This window comes from Salminus brasiliensis, chromosome 12, assembly GCF_030463535.1.
Source record: "Salminus brasiliensis chromosome 12, fSalBra1.hap2, whole genome shotgun sequence".
NCBI lineage: Eukaryota > Metazoa > Chordata > Actinopteri > Characiformes > Bryconidae > Salminus > Salminus brasiliensis.
In genome coordinates this window covers 33749485-33767493 of record NC_132889.1, presented here as the reverse complement: position 1 = coordinate 33767493, position 18009 = coordinate 33749485, and the positions used below count along the sequence as shown (strand labels likewise).

General features: G+C 43.2%; 1 protein-coding gene across 6 annotated transcripts in view; it reads right to left on the bottom strand.

Annotated features, from left to right (window-relative positions):
* The window catches only part of gpatch8 (G patch domain containing 8), a 50067-nt gene that overhangs the window by 14812 nt on the left and 17246 nt on the right, over nucleotides 1-18009 (bottom strand). For 2 of the 6 annotated variants that reach the window (XM_072693132.1, XM_072693137.1), the window contains one exon: nucleotides 6242-6314. In XM_072693132.1, coding sequence (XP_072549233.1) covers nucleotides 6242-6314 — 73 coding nt within the window. Of the gene's footprint in view, nucleotides 1-6241; nucleotides 6327-6506; nucleotides 6667-18009 lie in introns of those variants that run through there. The other 4 variants (XM_072693133.1, XM_072693136.1, XM_072693138.1 and 1 more) reach the window with 3 other exon arrangements.

The window sequence follows — 18009 nt, the reverse complement described above, 5'->3', positions numbered from 1 at the left end:
TGATTTCTTGAAATTTCTTGAAAATCCATTTGTTGTTGATTTGTTTAAATAAATAAAATGTGTCTATTAATAAAAATAAATAAAACAAATGCTGTGATGATCCAAATGATTATTTTATATATTTTTAATGAATATCAACATAAAAGAATTCTCAAGCATTCAATTTGTTCAGTTGTTCAGGCCAGCCCTGGCAATAAGACATGTTAATGCAATCGCTTGAAGAAGCATCTACTGCAAAAATGCTTCTCGTCAGCTTGCAGCGCTAGATCAGCACAGTCAACCTGAAACACATCAGCATTGCCGCGATTATCTAACAGTTTCCATTCACCCAATATTTATGAAACCACACTGAAACCTGTTCACTGACATTCGATGCATCCAAACACACACATTCACACCATTAATGGAGAAGATAAACCGGTTTCATGTAACTAACAAAGAAGACCATATAAGTCCTTAGCCCAGCCCAACTCAATCACTGCTCGGTGTCTGAACATGCACATCTGAAGACAAAAACATTTAAGCACAAAAAGGAGACTCTGAAACTCTTTAGAGCGCCTGTACCGAGAGCTACCATGAACTAGTTATGTGCCCAAGCTTTCCAATCGCATTCCCACTCACTCAGACCGTCTGCCACCCTCCCCCTTTCTCTGGAGACCTAATCTATTTCCTCAAGCTGACTACAGACAGATACAGCCCTTTATCGGATCTGGAGTATCTCCTCACAGCTGTGGCCAAACCCTGCCATGTCCCACCCTGTCCCCTTCCTTGCCTAAAAGCACTGCATTTTCATAAACAACAAAAATGTCCGAACAGAACAAAACATGGCTAAGATGTGGGTTATTCTGGAGGTATTCCAGATCTGTCGCACACTGGGACTGGCTGGGATGACAGCCCTGGGCTTCAGCTCCTGGTGTCACACTGCACCGAAAGACGGTATTAATATTCCAGAGCTGTCGCACACTGGGTTTGGCTGGGATGACAGCCTTTGGCTTCAACCACTTTCTCATCCTGGTGCCACACTGCACTAAAAAGCAGTATTAATATTAATATTAATCCCAAAACTTTTTGGGGAAATTGTCCTAAACATGAAACTGTACAATACTTGTGGTATTACATATTCATAAATGTAAAAATTCTTATTATAATCCTAATAACTTTAAAAAACTGCACAGGCTCCAGGTGGCAGACTGTGGATTGAGGCTATAATCGAAGGTTGTGCTGCTCGCCATCAGCAGCCTGAGTCAGAGAGAGCACAACCAGCCTTGCTCTCTCAGAGGTGGGTTGACGGCACGACCTCCCCACATCACTTCTACCATGGGTTGTTCAGCATAGGCATCCGTTAGCTATTATATCAGAACTAGGGAGCCGCTGCATCATGCTTCGGAGGAGACGAGCTAGTCTTCATCCTCCTCGTGTTTGGGGAGGGGGGCCTTGCTAGTGATTGGGGAATCTGCATGAATGGGGACTGGGTAGTTGGCCTTCCAAACTGGGTAGAAAATGGGGTAAATGTAGAAATTGAAATGTAGCATTTCACTCTGATGGAAGAAAGCTAGCCTACAGGAAACAACCAGCAGGTTAAGTTACAACAACTTTACAAGTACTGATGATATGAAGGTGAATTCTTCAGGGTGGCATCTTTAGGGAACATGCTTGATAAAACAAAGAAGTCAATTTCGATGATCATATCAATCTTAAAACCCTTTAACGTGTGCAGCAGCTGACGTAACGCACATGCACCGAGATATATATTACGACTTTGTCGGATTTCAAATTAACATTTATTTTCCTTTCTTTTAAGAGTTGTCACCTATTTATTGCTTACTTTTCCTGTTTTGTACATTTAAAAAAATGGCCACATCGCATCTGTTAAATATGAGTATATGTATTCAAATAAGCCAATGTTATTATACTATACCGTAGTAATGAATGTACCCCCACACCACCCACTACTAGCATGTAGTACTAATGAGTGACCTTCCTACCTATTCACTGCCGTCAAAATTAATATTCTAATACCCAATTTTAATAGTTTTAGTGTCCTATTGGGAACAAGCAGCGGCACTGCAGTCTGCCTGAACAATTCCACACTTGCTGACTGTCGTATTCAGTAGGCCACTGTGAGAACGGTATGTACTCCTGACGCAAATAAGTGCATATTCAGTTTTAGATAACCATTCGAGCACGGTGGAACACAGCTAATGCAGGTACGTTGGAGCACAGCCATCGTAATAATGTGTTATTGCCCATCTTCAGCTTAGTTCAATGGACGCAGAGTACATGCAGTGCACGAGCAGACAGTCAAAAAGAGCACAGACACGCACATACAGAGACGACCTCGTGTGCACTAAACAAAGCTCTGGTGCTGTATGCCCAATGCTGACCTCACCACTGGGAACAGTTGGATAATAACAGCTGCTCAGTAGAGATTGTTTGTGTGTGTGTGTGTGTATAACTAGTACTCACACATTTGTCATACTAAGCACCAGCTACAAGGCTAAAGCACAAAAGCACAAAGCACACAAAACCTAAGCATGCCCCGTGTAGCTGAGCGTACAGACGGAAGAAATGAAGTGCTTCATGCTACTATAATCCAGCTCTCCTATCTGCAATCCCTGACAACACTGCGCGCACACACACACAATCCGCCGGCTCAATCGATGTACACATAAGTACAACCAAATACGGTGTTGTCTGAGGACGCTGCATACCTGCACATCTCAGCAGCGTGCAGATGTTTTCAATTAGTGCAGGCTATGGTCAGTGGCAGCCTTAATGGAGCTCGTATCCATCCTGCTGAGCCAACAGAGTGTGTGCGTGCGTGCGTGTGTGTGTGTGTGTGTGTGTGTGTGTGTTACAGGCATATCTCTAAACCCCATGAACTCGCTGATCAATTGCTGAATAGACCCTGGGTCTGCCAGCTATGACATCATTATTCAGGCAAGAGAACAAAGGCAATGGCAGAGATGTTCATAGCTGTAGTCGCCCTACAAGCTAACTTCACGCTCCACTGGGATACAACCATGTATCTCCACTTTTTATTCCATGTAATCTTTTTTTTTTATCCATTTGTTTTGGTCCATTTATCATGAAATGTTCGAATGGTGTAGAACAGGGCTGCTTAATCCTGGTCCTGGAGATCTAGCACCCTGAAGAGCTCAGATCCAACACAGCTGACTCTAATGTTGAGTTGCTCCTGAAGGCCCTCATTATCTGGATCAGGTGCGTTAGATTCAGGGTGGAGCTGAACTCTGCAGGGTGGTAGATCTCTAGGACCAGGATTAAGCAGCCCTGGTGTAGAAAGATAACATTATCTGCAACTGCGAAAAGCATCTTTCTAATGTAACGCAAGACGGAAGATGGCGCCACGACCGGCAGCCTCGGCACAGCGCTCTCTTGTACTTCCTGTGTGTTTTGTTTGCTGCATGTTGTGCATTTTCCCCATGTAATAAGATGTACACTGTATATCATAGCAATTATAATCCACTTATAGCATGTGTACGGTGTATATGTACTGCAAATAATTGTGTGTATATTCTTGTCCTTATATACTTTGGTTATAGTTTGTATACAGTGTATATTACATATTGTCTGTATATATATGTACATACTCTTTATACTCTCGACCTTAGTCTACAAACCATAACCAGAGTATGTGTCTATACTATATATTATGCATTGTCTGAAAGTAACATGTACATTGTGCGTATATTGCACATAATACTAAGACCACCAAGCGCTGGAACCATAAGCCCTTGGGTGTTTCAAAAAACATGGCTAATATATTTGATTCAGCTTTAATAAGAAGCAAATCACAATTCCATATCATCACAGGTTTGTCTAAACAAAGAGGAAAATACTTAATTTTCGTTGTATCATTTACTACTAAGACCACAGCGGAGACTCTGTTTGAGGGGGGCTGCTAATCGAGTTTGGTTTGATGTTCAAACTGTAAACGCATCATTAGATATTCCAATTAATTAAAATGATCAGGCACCATGATGCACATCGTCACATCTCCACAATGCATTTGCTCATTTATTCAACTTTCAAGCTGAGGGAGGCCTTAAAAAGAGACTGCGCTCTGAGGCACGCTCACTGTGGCTCCTAATCCTCCTACGGAATCAGGACCTTTCATCTATGTTTAAGGTTGTGAGGTCCTCCGAGACTCCATGTATGGCTTGGAGGAGAGAGAGAGGACACGCTGTGCCTGTTCAGAGCTGCTGTTTATTAAACACCTATTAAAAAGCACTCAGAAACTCAAGTTAAAGAATGAGGCTCAGGTTCTGCAACGTTCGTTTTACACGGATTTCCTTTGTACAGCAGACACACCGGTTAATTATTCAATAATAGTTATTGATTAATATTAACATTCAGGGTTGAACACATGCAATAATTGCCCATCCTTGTCCTTACTTTGGCACAGAAAGTTACAGAAAACACTTTAAAAACTAATTCTGAATGTTGCTTATAAATGTTGCTTTAATTTTGGTGATGGACAGCAAGAATGAGTCTATTAAGAAATTAGGAAAAATGACCCTGTTCACTGTGTGAGGATAATATCTGAATTGTATCCTGAGATTGTAGCCACATGAGCTTACACTGGGTAGTCAATTTCATCTCCGGTTAGACTGAAATCCGGCTGAAGTGGGATGAAATCTGCAAATTTGCAAAACTGCGCCAATTATAACTGGTGTTTTGGTACTGGGAGGGGTTTCGGATGTTGAATGCTTCTCGGACAGAGACGGATGTGTTTACTCTGCTATAACGTGGCTCAAATGTGTCTCAGACCACCTCCTGAAGTGGTTTAAGTGAGTGGATTTGTATCTGGTGTGTTAGGTGCGTTGATTTACACTTGGGGCTTTATGTGGCTCGGCCTCATCCAGATAATATCCTGATACTCCAGATGGACGAAGTGTCCAAGTGTAAACAGGGGGCAAAGATTATTTTAAAAAGAGGTCAAATAAAATGGGGACACACCACCAAATACTTCAAAAATCTAACACTGATTAAAATGTAAAAGACTGTATTTTTCCCTAAGCTAATCAAATAATTAGTATTGAAAACCGCCCTGAATTGGAAGGGAATCTGGCCTTTGGACCTCACTGTATATTTTATCAGTCACACTAGATTTTATTCTAAGTCATTTCGGAGCATTTCTATTGATCCATTGATCATGAAATTCTGACACAACAAAGAACTACCAGATTCCTATTACGTCATATCGTTTGCATGACGGCGACGATACATATGTAAATCATAAAGGTGGTGTGCCACCATTGCAGTGTGCGGTGTTGTGCGATCGTTGCAGTCCTACTAAAATCCATGGCTTCCATCAGAATGCAAGCAGAGAGGACAGCCAGGCTAATCATTCCCTGCATCTCAATGCAGCTGTTTGTTCATAGAGACACAAGCGAGGGGCTGTGTGTATGGAAAATGCTCTCTCAAGCCCCTCCCAACAGAACACACAAGCCCTGCAGCCAGTAAACAAGTCTGTATTAACAAAGGGTGATTTTGACATTCTGCAGGCAAGAGATGGAGAGGGAGGGAGACGGAAAGACGGGGGGGGAGGAAGAAGAAGATGGGAGAAAAGAAGGGAGGGAGGCGAAGAAAGAGGGCAAACAGCCAGTTGTTTTCCTGGTTATTTTGGAGCAGTGCGTAGCGCGGACCTGAGCCCCATTGCTTTAACATATGATAAAATCGTCCTTTGTTTATGTAACTGGAGAGTGTGCAGAATGCGCCTGCTTGTGCTTTTGATCTGCTCTGTACATGTGTAGTGTGTGTGTGTGTATGAGTGAGTGTGTCCTCCTAAGGCACTGTTTGTTCGCTGCTCTGATTGGATAAACACAGCCCTAGGTCAAAAAGCATCATGAGACAGGAGGGCTAGTACACACGAAAGACTTTCTTTTTTCCCTTTCCTTTTTCCCTCTGCTCCATCCGCTTATCCTGCTACCTCTCCTTCGCAGTCCCAAACTACAAGCAGAAGCCTTTCCTGAGCAAAACCCTGATAAACCCACAGTCGTGCGCCTCGTGTGAGCGCTAAGGAGCCACACAAACGGCTCGTGAACGAACAAGAAAATAACGAGAGCTCAGAAAAGGACATGAAGATAGAGGGGGAAAACATATCAAATGATAAAACCACTTACAAGAGAGGAGACAGCATTGATAGAGAGAGAGAGAGAGAGAGAGAGAGAGAGAGAGAGAGAGAGAGAGAGAGAGAAAGAGTGTGAGAGGTCCTTACCCTGCATGCTTTTGCCAAGGCCTTGTCCCAGCTTCCAGCCATGTTTCTGAAGTAGCCGATGGCCAATGTTATCCTGATGGGAGGAAAAGAGGAAAGAAAGACCAAAAATATTCCAATAATAAGAGGCGCTTTCCACACACACACACACACACACACACACACACACACACACACACACACACACACACACACACACACACCTTCATCCACCCACACACACACATACACAATTTTATGACACAAGCCCACACAGCAGCAAGACTACCGTAACACAATCTTCACTCTCGTCTTCATCATCATGATCATAATCATCATACCCTTTGAGGTCAGAACTCCTTGTCAGAGAAAAGAGAGGGAAGGAGGGAGGGAAGGAAGAGGGCAGGAGGAGTGGAAAGAGGGGTAGAAAGAACGAATACAAAGGACAGGATCACAGGGTTCTCTGCTGTAAAGCAACCCTACTGGCTCCTACAGTCTATTTGGGGCTACAGTTATATGAAGGGTCACTGTAAGACTGAATGGGGTGAGAACCTTTCTTCACACTTATACACTGCAAAAGAAATGATATACTGACGAGTGAAGGCATCATAAATCTGGTTTAGTGCAGTACAGAGCTGTACCTCTGATTCTAGGCCTGTCAGGACACCAGAAATGAGATTTTTGTAACTGATACCATGTGCAGTATCAAGAACAGTCTGGGAATACTCCTCACTGCCGTAAGGCTGGTTTAAAAAGCAATGATTAAGCCTAGTGATGGACTAGGCTGCAGTTTATCATTGTCTGGACACTCACTGCTGGTTTAATGGCCTCAGAGTAAGCCAGGTCTTGGACAGTGATTTCTCAAATGACAAACCACCAGAACAGACTACCTGCTGTATCGCCCAAGAGTTGATTCACTATTGACATCGCAACCTAGTCCAAGAACTTGCCTTGGACTAAGCTGCAGTTCATCACTGCCTGAACACAGAGAACTGGTTTCATGTACACGGACTAAAACTAGTTTTAGACTAGCTTGCAGTTTACCATTGCCTGAACATCTGGTGGCTGGTTAATTGGACACAGACTGAGCAGAGGCTTCGACTAGGTTGCAGTTTGTTGCTGCTTGAACAACATCCACTGCTGGGCTGGCATCCCAGGGCTGGTTTTATAGTCCCTGATTAAGCCTAGTCTTCATCACCGCTTGAACCCACAGGGCTGGTTTTATAGTCCCTGATTAAGCCTAGTCTTTATCACCGCTTGAACCCACAGGGCTGGTTTTATAGTCCCTGATTAAGCCTAGTCTTCATCACCGCTTGAACCCCCAGGGCTGGTTTTACAGTCCCTGATTAAGCCTAGTCTTCATCACCGCTTGAACCCCCAGGGCTGGTTTTATAGTCCCTGATTAAGCCTAGTCTTCATCACCGCTTGAACCCCCAGGGCTGGTTTTACAGTCCCTGATTAAGCCTAGTCTTGGACTTGGTTGCTGTTCATCGTTGTCTGAGAGTTCTTCAGTTGATTTAGGGACAGTGATCAGGCAAAGTCTTGAACTAGGTTGCAGGGTCAATAGTGATTGAGCCAATAGCCTCTTCTAAGGGTCTGTCATTTGGCCAACTTAGCCAACTGGTGCATCGTATTGGAGTAAATTGGCCAGGTAGTGGGCGTGGTTTATCAGATTATAAGAATTGGAATTAACCCTACATTGCATTAGCAGCTGTACAACCCCATAAGGGGAGCATGTTAGCCACATCTACTAGATTTAAGGTGCTCTCACTTGCCAAGATATTACCGTTTGCAGTGTAGAATCTGAAGTCTGATCTACTCACTAAGCGGAGCATTCTTCATACACCATACAATGGAGCTAAACAGCCAGCACCGCACACAAACTCGAGAACACAGACTCTGAGTCTACTGATTCACCTTCAGTCTCAGAGTAGGAAGGAAAGGGGATGAGGGGGGTGGGGGTGCACGGTTATATACGTATCATGGCATGGTCATACATATATAAACCGCTCCAGAGAGAGAGATTAATAGACAAACGACTAGAAGAAAACGATCAGAAATGGGAGGGGGATAAAAAAAAAAGATCAAAAATGAAACATACGTAGAGATCTTGCATCAACTTAAAAACTTCCACAAGCTTTTCTGAGTTCACCATGACAACAGAACCACCACGAAAACATACAGAATGCAGCCGAAACGAGAGCGAGATAGAGACAGGTCGAGAGGGAGGAGGACAGCGAGAGCGAGAGGCTGAAGGAGATAGAGACAGAAGAGAGAAAGAAAGAGACAGAGAGAGAGACAGCGGCCTCGGGTTACCATTAAGAGGCCCGGTGTGTGTGCACACATGTATGTATGTGCGTGGGAAGACAGAAGAGAGAGAGAAAGAGAGAGAGAGAGAGAGTGTGTGTGTGTCGGGATAAGAGATTATTCTAATGTTTAAAACACAAAAAAAAGGAAGAAAAAAAAAGGAAAGGCAAACTACATAATTTCAAACTACATCAAGCCACAAAGACACTTCAAAATGTGTCTAATCATTCCAAGCACACTAAGGGGAATGGATCTGGAACTACAAAAATAAATAAATAATGAATAAAAATAGACAAACATGACGGTAAGGTTAAAAAAATGACACATAAGAAATGTGGAAAAAGGTGAATACCAAAAACCCATTAACCAGCATGCAGCTTTTTGTTAAATCCACTTTAACAAAAAGAGAGAGGCGGCGGTGTTAGTACTGAGTACTGTATACTGAGCATATACAGGGAGGAGGGTGGAGGGACCAAAGAGCCGTGGATGACGGTTAGAGATGAGAACAGGCACGCGCAAGGTCATCTAAACCGAGGACACAGGCTAGAGGGGAGGGGCAGGGTTAGACTGAAGCAGGCCGAGCCATGAGTGGTGGTCTCAGAGTCGAGAAGGGGTGGAGCAAGAACAAAGTTAGTGCAATATGATCAGGGTGGGTGTGGTCACCGGCACAAAACACGCCCCTTTTCCCCCTCCGGGAGCCGTCGTCTTTTATCTGCCACGTCCTGATAATGCAATTTAGCGGTTGTTTTGATACTCTAAGACTGATTGGCGAAGGGAGGAAAGGGTGGGAGTGCGGATTTTCCAGCTCACTGTTTTGCTTTCTAATACGGTGATTATAAAGCTGACCCGTCATTATTTTGTATTTTTAACAAATTACGGTGAACTAGATGAGGCTGAAGCAAACAGCTGCACTTTAGTTTTACATGTTGGTTCATTAACATGAAGGAAACATGATGTTTGTTAATCTGAACTCAACAGATCTCAACAGGATTCATACTTGCCTACAGGAGAGGGATGAAGGCTCAGGGAGAACCTAGACTGGTGAAGCCTCCTTCTCTCCCCATAATCATCTGTTCATGCTTAATGTGCTGAGAAGGTTCAGATTTCAGTTCAATGGTTAAAAGTGCTGGGGTTTAAACTTGCTAGTAAATCCTCCTGACAACAGCAAGTCACTTACTGCAGGTATGCAGAGCTGCACTAATATTTATCCCACTACTTTATCCTTCCGTGGAGGTCCATAATTAGCCATGGGAGTGGGATAAGGCCTGGACTAGCCCTCTTATCTTTTTTTAAGAATCAGGAGTCTGCACTGGGATAAGCAACGATGGAAAACGGGTCATTACAGGGTTAATACCATGGTTTTTGCCATGGATCCCTCAATTGCTGTAAAAAAAACATTGACTATCGTTTCTGAAGGGGGTCAAAAACATGACCCCAGAGCTGTTTACACCTTGCACCACCTTCAATGACCAGATCACAATCAGGCTTCACCTAAACACTTGAGAAGCCAGGTGTAAACACACCCAGGACACAATGTGACTAGATCACCCAGATCACTGATCATCTAAAATACATCTGGATGGTGGTCAGAGAGGAATCTACAAGCGTAGACGAAATGCAAGATGGAGACCCTGCAATGCAGGAATTCCCTCCTCTCACACTTACTTAGTAACGGGTGAGAAAGCTTCCAGCAAAAAGTGACCTGCATCTTTATATGGGACAGTAAAATTTGGGTCTCCTCCAGTCTCACCAAGTTAGCATTTTAGTGGAAGGTATAAACGAAATCCAACCAGAGTAGATCATAGACATGATCCCGACACAAACAACACATCTTAAAGCAAGGTGTAAACAAGCTCTATGCCTTCTCCCAGGTCAGAGAAAATGAAGGTCGCCTCATCTTGCGTATCTACGCAGTCAACGTGCAGGAGAACGATGAACATCCTGAGATCCCTTTCATTTATCAGCAGTGCAGATGTGCTTGCAGCAAGCCCTGCCCAAATGGCCTGCAATGCAGTGGTTCTGCAGCAGATCTGGCTTGCGGCAATGCGCACACGCACCATGCGCGCACACACACACACACACATACACTCGTGCAAGCGATCCATCTGGCTGTTTGGAGGACACAAGCTGTGGGGAGAAGGTTGAGATGACCTCATATTACCTAGTGATCGCTGCATAATAGTAATTCCGCCCTGCATTCGAGCCAATCGCGTAAAGGCTTTTTCGGAAGGGGCGAGAGGGACCCAGTTATCCAGTCGCAGCATTCCGAGGGGCAAATCGGGTCGATCGGAACCGGGGCAGCTGATTTTCCCAGCCACTGACTGGTCAGACGCAGCAATGACAGGCAGATGTTTCGAGACGTGGCCACGTGAGGAGGAGGGGGGGGCGGGTTTTGCGCGGATGAACAAATGAATGCGCTAAAATAAAACAGACAGATGAAAAGCAACAACGCCGAAGAATCCAACAGCAGTGCAAGTGGAGTGAAAACATGTCCATACGAACCTGGCTTTTAAACCCTGGCCTGTCAAAAGAACAGTCAAACGTCACACAAAACGGAAGAAAAACGGCCAGACTCTACAACTCTCTACTGTTCACACTGTCTCTTTTTTATATATATATATATAATTATTAATGCAATCTTTCCACTATATAAAGACAGTGACAGTGTCAGACATCTAAAAATCCACTAACTGTCAGTCTGTAGTTGTTAATATTAATGATAAAAAAAAAAGAAATTAAAAGAAGTGTTATAAAAGTGTCCAAACAGGTACACTCCCACAAAGGACAGAGTGTTGGTGGAGAAAGGTTGGATGGGGGTGGGAGGTGTGCAATGTGCTGCTATTAACCCACTGAGAGAGGAGAGAGAGAGGGGGGCAGAGGCAAGGAGGGGGGGGGAAGAGACTTTTTTTTTTTTTGTTGAAGGCCTCAAACAAAGAGAGGGATCTACTGGGAATAAAGAGAGATGTACATGGCAGCATGTCTGTGCGAGTGTGTGTACTGGAACAGATTTTACAGCCTAGTGTGTTTGCATGTGTGAGGGTGTCTTGTCCCATAAGGTCTCACAGCTGCTCTGTAACAGCAGGAACGTTTCTAACACTGATATAGTGCGAACTGAGAGGACTGAACTAACAGATTCTGTTAAAATACATCACCATGTACTACTACTACTGCTGCTGCTATGGCACTGCTCAAACAACCACTATTTTTAAGAGCAATCCATGGAGGTCCCACCTTCCAGGGATCTGTTGCTAACACCTTGGTGCAAGATACCACAGGACGCCTTCAGAAGTCTTGTGGAGTCCATGCCTCGAACGTCAAATCTGCTGTGGTGGCACGAGGGGGAGCCTACTCAATATTAGGCAGGTGGTATAAGAGTAAAGAGCACAGGGTCAACCATGCTACAGCACCCCTGGAGCAGAGAGTGACTACATGCAAAGCAATGCAAACTGGAGGAGTTGTTCCCGGAAGAAAAGCCAGGAACCATTTGTGCTTCTAAAGAGCTAAAAACAGTTGAATCTACAAGTTATACTTATATTTTACCTTAACATCCATTTAAACATGCATTTAACAAGAGCATCTGCCACTGGTGCAAAGCTTTAGCCCAAGACCAAGTCCATAAACCCAAAACCCTAAACACACCAACATAGATGGTTTACACCCACCTTTTTCAGATTTGATTGAAATGCCAGAATAAATAAACAAATGCTAGCGACATACATATATATATATATATATATATATACATATATATATATATATATATATATATATATATATATATATATATATATATATATATATATATGACACATCCTTAAGTCCATATCCATAAATTCATATCCCATCTATATATAAAAAAAAACTATATATATATATATATATATATGGAAACATACTTTGTCTTAATCTATTTAAAAATAACACTATTTTATACATATAAACCAAACTTCTGACCAGTCACGATATTATTTTACCCAAATAATAGCACCTTTATCTCCTGGATCAAACCAATGCAGCTGAATCCTTTTCTTCTATTTCTATACTCCTAAATGTGGATGGTGTTAACGAACTGAACACTGTTTGTTCGGGAGGTGAGAGGTGATCCTTAGGGGTGGCAGCAGGGTGCCTCCCACTGCCAACCCTCCAAGGTATTTAATAGTGTGTGTATGTGTGTGTTTTTAACTGGGATCCCAACATAACAGCTGCTCTCAAACCCTCTGTGCGTATGTGTGCAAGACTGCGAGAGAGGGCGACTGAGGGAATGAGCGAGTGTGCGAGAGAAAGACACATCACACTCTCCTGATAACGGACTGTGGCGGAGGGGGTGCCTGGGTCAATCGAATGGGAGAACGGAAAGAGAGATTGAGGGATATGTAGCTTTATCCAGTTTAAGATCATCTTCCCAGGGATTTATTTTTATCATTTTCCACTGAGGAACGAAATCACTCTGCTGTCTATGTTTACGTGAATTAAGCCAAATCCAGGGCTGCACGATATGGAGAAAATACCATACTGCCATAATACTGTTAGTGGCAACATGCCCGTGTTTGGGAATAGCTGATGTGTCATGGTTAACTCTTTAGACCCTGTATGTCAGCTCACATTTCTTCACGGCCAGAGATGATACTTTTATAGGCCCTAAAATAGAGCCCTGTGGGATGCCGAAAGACATACTAAACCTAATAGTTACCAAATAACTCAAAGTAATTTTAGGATTATTAATGAAATAATAAAAATAGGCTGACCTTCATTAGTTTGATCAAAACAAAGACTTCACTCAGATGATTCAGTGACTGATTAGATCCTTGTCTGCATTTTACATTCTTCTGAAATATTAGTAATGTTACGGGCATAACTGTGACACTAACACTATTTAGCAGCCCTAGTTAAATCAACCTCACCCTGCACTGACCCCTAAAACTCATTCAGGTTGCTAGAACAGAGTGCTGCAATTTTAATTAGGCATGGCTTACATCAGTTTATCATCCTAAACTGGCAACCCTTGTTGAACACACTGGACAGAGCAATTCTGGATATGTGTACAAAGGGTCAGCACAGAGTGTGAAAACGACAACTTTTGACCTTTCCCTCAGAACATTCTTGGATTCGTCTTTCAGACACACTGACGAGGGTTGTGTACGAGGGTTGTGTGTGCGTGTGTGTGTGTGTGTGTGTGTGTGTGGGGGGGGGGGGGGGGGGGGGGGGGGGGGGGTAATTTGGCCCTGCAAGACAGCATGAGTACATGTAAGCAGCCGGACTTCCAAGGACAATATTGCATGTTTTGTGCATATAAATAAACTGAAGTAATTAATAGCACTTCCTAAAAAACCTGCTGCCCTCTTGCACACTGCCATGCATACTGTAGTGGATAACACTGCTGCCCTCCATGTGGCAGACTGACTGAGGTTCGATTCCCCACCTGGACCAGCACACCACACTATATATAGATCAATAAGGGCCTTCAAAAAGTAACGCTAGGTTCACCTTATCTAACAGAGACACAGTGAAAACCGCAGCGAAAAGCAAAGCAGTTACTGCATCAATAAACTCCCTCTGCAGTGCAAAATGGAGGGCACTGACCTTGCCTGCTACCGTTTGTCTGGCTGTGCGGGAGAATAAGAGACAGAGCTGGCTTGAGGGAGACACAGGAGGACACAAGAGCACCATGTTTCATTTTCAGAAGGCTCCAGACTTTCTAAAGGGTTTTTGGACTGAGGAGGCATACTGGTATTGGTGGGTGTCGACATCATGCAGAAAACACTGGATCAGATTTCCCAAATGTGCAATTTTTCTAATGTTAGCTGTGCGTTTCTTCCTGTGGGGTAGAAGTACATTCAACTACTTACAGCATGATAAGCCCTAGTGGATTCAAATGTACATGAGGTCCTGGGGCAATTTTCCCTTCCACAGTCTGTGACTCCATACCTCTGATTTTATTTCCATCCTGATTGGCCGCAGCCCTATTCAGACAAGATTAAATGCATATGGGGTCCTGGGATAATTCTCTTTTTCTTTTTTTAAGCAGGGCTCTTTGGTGATTTTATTTGTGTCTCTCTTGTCCTCTGAGAAAATTACAGTCAGATTTACATGATTACTGATTATTTTAGGCCACTCCCCGATAAACAGCTCTGAGATTTCCAGGCAGATCCTGCTTCTGAAAATGGCTGCAGTGTCCCATATTCAAATGCATGCACCCATCAGAGCTCCACAACCATTTATATGGTCTAGGTGACACTCCAACTTCAACTCCACACTCTACTAGGTGACCAGATGATCTTCAGGCATTCAGGTACAAGATACTAGGGCTGCACAATAATGTTATATTAATGTATATTAAAATAATAAAGTTTCTCTCCAATGTATTGCTATAAAATTATATATATTTTAACTATTGGAGTAAAATAAATGACATGGGGCAAATATATTCTGCCTCTGATAGATGCTTTATGAAATAAGGACCGAGTGATCCAGAGGACTAAGGCACTGCCACTATGACCCGAGGATGGCTGGCTCTAATGCCGGCTCATGCTGCCTTCAGCGTGACGCTGCCCGGGCATCTGCTAGCGGGGACTCTCTCCTATCCAACACTGTCCTATGATGAGACTATTGCAGTGCAGTCCTACAGGAAACTCACTCGTCCTGCGATAATTGCAAGTTTTACCAAGTCCTTCGAGCTTGGAGAAGTTCTCTGAGAAGGTGCTATAGAAAAATAAATAAATAAAAATATATATTTAGATATTATTATTATTAGCAGCAGCAGCGTCCCATACATATACTGTGACACTGGAGAGGTATGTGTGTGATGTGTGCATGTACTCGTGTAGTGTATCTGTGTGTGTGTGTGTGTGTGTGTGTGTATGTGCAATAAAAAGTGACCACTATCATCATAGCTGCCCAGTGCACATCTCCCAGGTTTGTGGGGTGTATCGGGACGAACATAAAAAGGCGGAGGGAGGTGGGGGGGTTAAGGTCAGACAGAAAAGAGAGAGAAAAATGACTGCTACCAAGTTTACACATGCAAGGCTTAAAAGAGTTGAGTGTTGAGAGAAAGAGAGAGAGAAAGAGGGAGGGAGAAGAAAGAGGGGGAGATAAAAAGCATAAGAGAGAGGAAGAAAAAAAAAGATCCCAATTCAAGAACCACAGACCTCTAGCTGCCTACGGATCACACACAATGAGTGGCAGAAGAGGGGCACGGAGAAACAAGAGCAGGAGACACACACACACACATACACTCAACTAAACACCCACCCACCCAGGCATGCACGCACACACACACACACAGAGATAAGCTCACACACACTCACTCACTCTCTCGCTCTCTCTCAAGGATGGCTGTCACTGTCCCAAGCACCACTTGCGAAGTGATGACTGGTATAAACGCTCTTGGTTGAAAAATAGCACAGACGCTCCTGCTCTGCTTCCAGAACAGGAGGCCAAAGGGCAAATGCACTTGCCCAGTGTGTGTGTGGATAAAGCCCAGCGTGTCTGTGTGCGTGTGCAGCTGCTTTAAAGGGCCCATACCCGTTTCTTGCATTTTTTTGCTCCCCTGAGGACATTTTGTAGGTTTATGAACCAAAAAGTCACAATTATTTAATATTTAATATTAATATTGCCCTACCTCTTACTACCCCTTAAGCCCATTTCACATGTGAAGCAGCGTGTTACGTCAAGCTACACATGCCTGTAGGGTCTGTGTACTGCTTGAATAAACATTATGTGGACTAAATTAGACCACCGTTTTTTAAATAAGCTAACAGACTTTATTGCTACTTTACAAGCAATCTTACAGCTTCGTTCTGTACCAGAAATGCACATTTTCATGGATTATTTTTCTTCACATTCAGGTTTTTACCCACTTTATATAATTTTTTTTTTGTTTTTATACACTTCCGTCTGGTACAGATAACTTACCTGCTAATTTTCCAATTTAAATAAGTTTTTTAACAACTGTTTTGGTCAAAATATCAGGTGATAAACAGCTCATTGCAGTGGAATTTAAACAAATACTTACTTTAGACTTCAAAGCAGCCATTTCTTAAGATGCTAATTGGCCCAGACTGTACATTTAGCAAAAATAACACTGTAAATACTGCATTTTGTACCGTTTCTGCCAACAAAACACTAGACAATTTTTAGATGAGTCAAAAATAGATCCAAAGTGAGGTCTTTATTTATTTTATTTATTTATTTATTTATTTATTTTTGGCTCAACATGCACAGCTGGTGTAAAAGTCTAAACTGATTAGCATAGTAGCACACTGCTCGTGATGCAGCTGCTGTTAAATGGGTTTTAGAATTACACAGGCTGTTTGCGTTACCATTACAACATAAGTAAATAACTTCGGTTTAGGTTGGCTGCCCTTTATTGTGCTTTCAAAGCTGTCTGGACTCAAACAGGCCTTATAACTGCAGTATGAATAAACGGCTACCGCTACAAGCTGAATAGGTAGAGCTTAAAAGGTCAGCCTTAAATGATATGGGCCCTTTAAATGGCACTGATCACCTGATCACAAATGTAGTCGCATGTCCTTACTGCTGGGGGTAATTTTGTTACACAGTGACCGCCATCACGTCAGGTGCTGCAGTGTCTCCACATCTTCCTGTGTGTGTGTGGTCACTCCGCTCTCCGTGCCCCTCTATAGACAATAGCGCAGGAGCAGGATGTTTTCAGTAGACAGCTGCCGAGCCACCTCTCCCGCTCTCCTGCCCTCTCTGGAGTCCACTCTACCTGGCATCTGCATGTTAAAGACGAAGCTAAGCAGCAGACAGATGTTAGAGAACCTGGTAACCTGCTACAAAAAGCATGAGAAATCTTGCTGGAAAAGGATCTACACCTTTTCAGACATTACCCTCGCACTGCTTGAGCCGGATCAGGTTAACCAGAGGAGGTTCTGTAATGACTGGCTGACTCGCATTCAGTTCCCATCAGTACTGACCCACACCCTGTTATTATTAGCAGGTTTTGTTATTCCGTTAGCGCGAGGCAGATTAGAACAGGCATATTATTAAGGAGTGAGCTCCAGATTAAGCCAATTACAGATAATTATTCACAATTATTACTGTCAGACTGAAAATACTGGACGATAATCCAGCAAACAATTATCTAAAAGGGACTTCAGCACCACTGGATGGTGCACACAAATAAGAGTCCCTGGGCAAGGCCCCTCACCTCCACATTCTCCTACCTGTGTCAAATGCAAGTCGCTCTGGAGAAGAGCACCTGCCAAATGTCGCTTAAATAAGGGCTATCTAACATACATATATTTACCTACACATTTATATTACAGCCCCAATCAGGCTGAAAATGAAGCTTTTAAATATTCCAACACCTCTAAAGCTTACAATACGAGCATCTGCTCTCAGTTTCTAGCCTCAAAGTTAATACTGAGGCAGTTGTTTCACCTAGAAAGGGTTGCAATGCTAACCAGTTTCACAGGGTACCATGGGATGAAGATTTATGGTTTTTATGCTTATTTTATGTATAT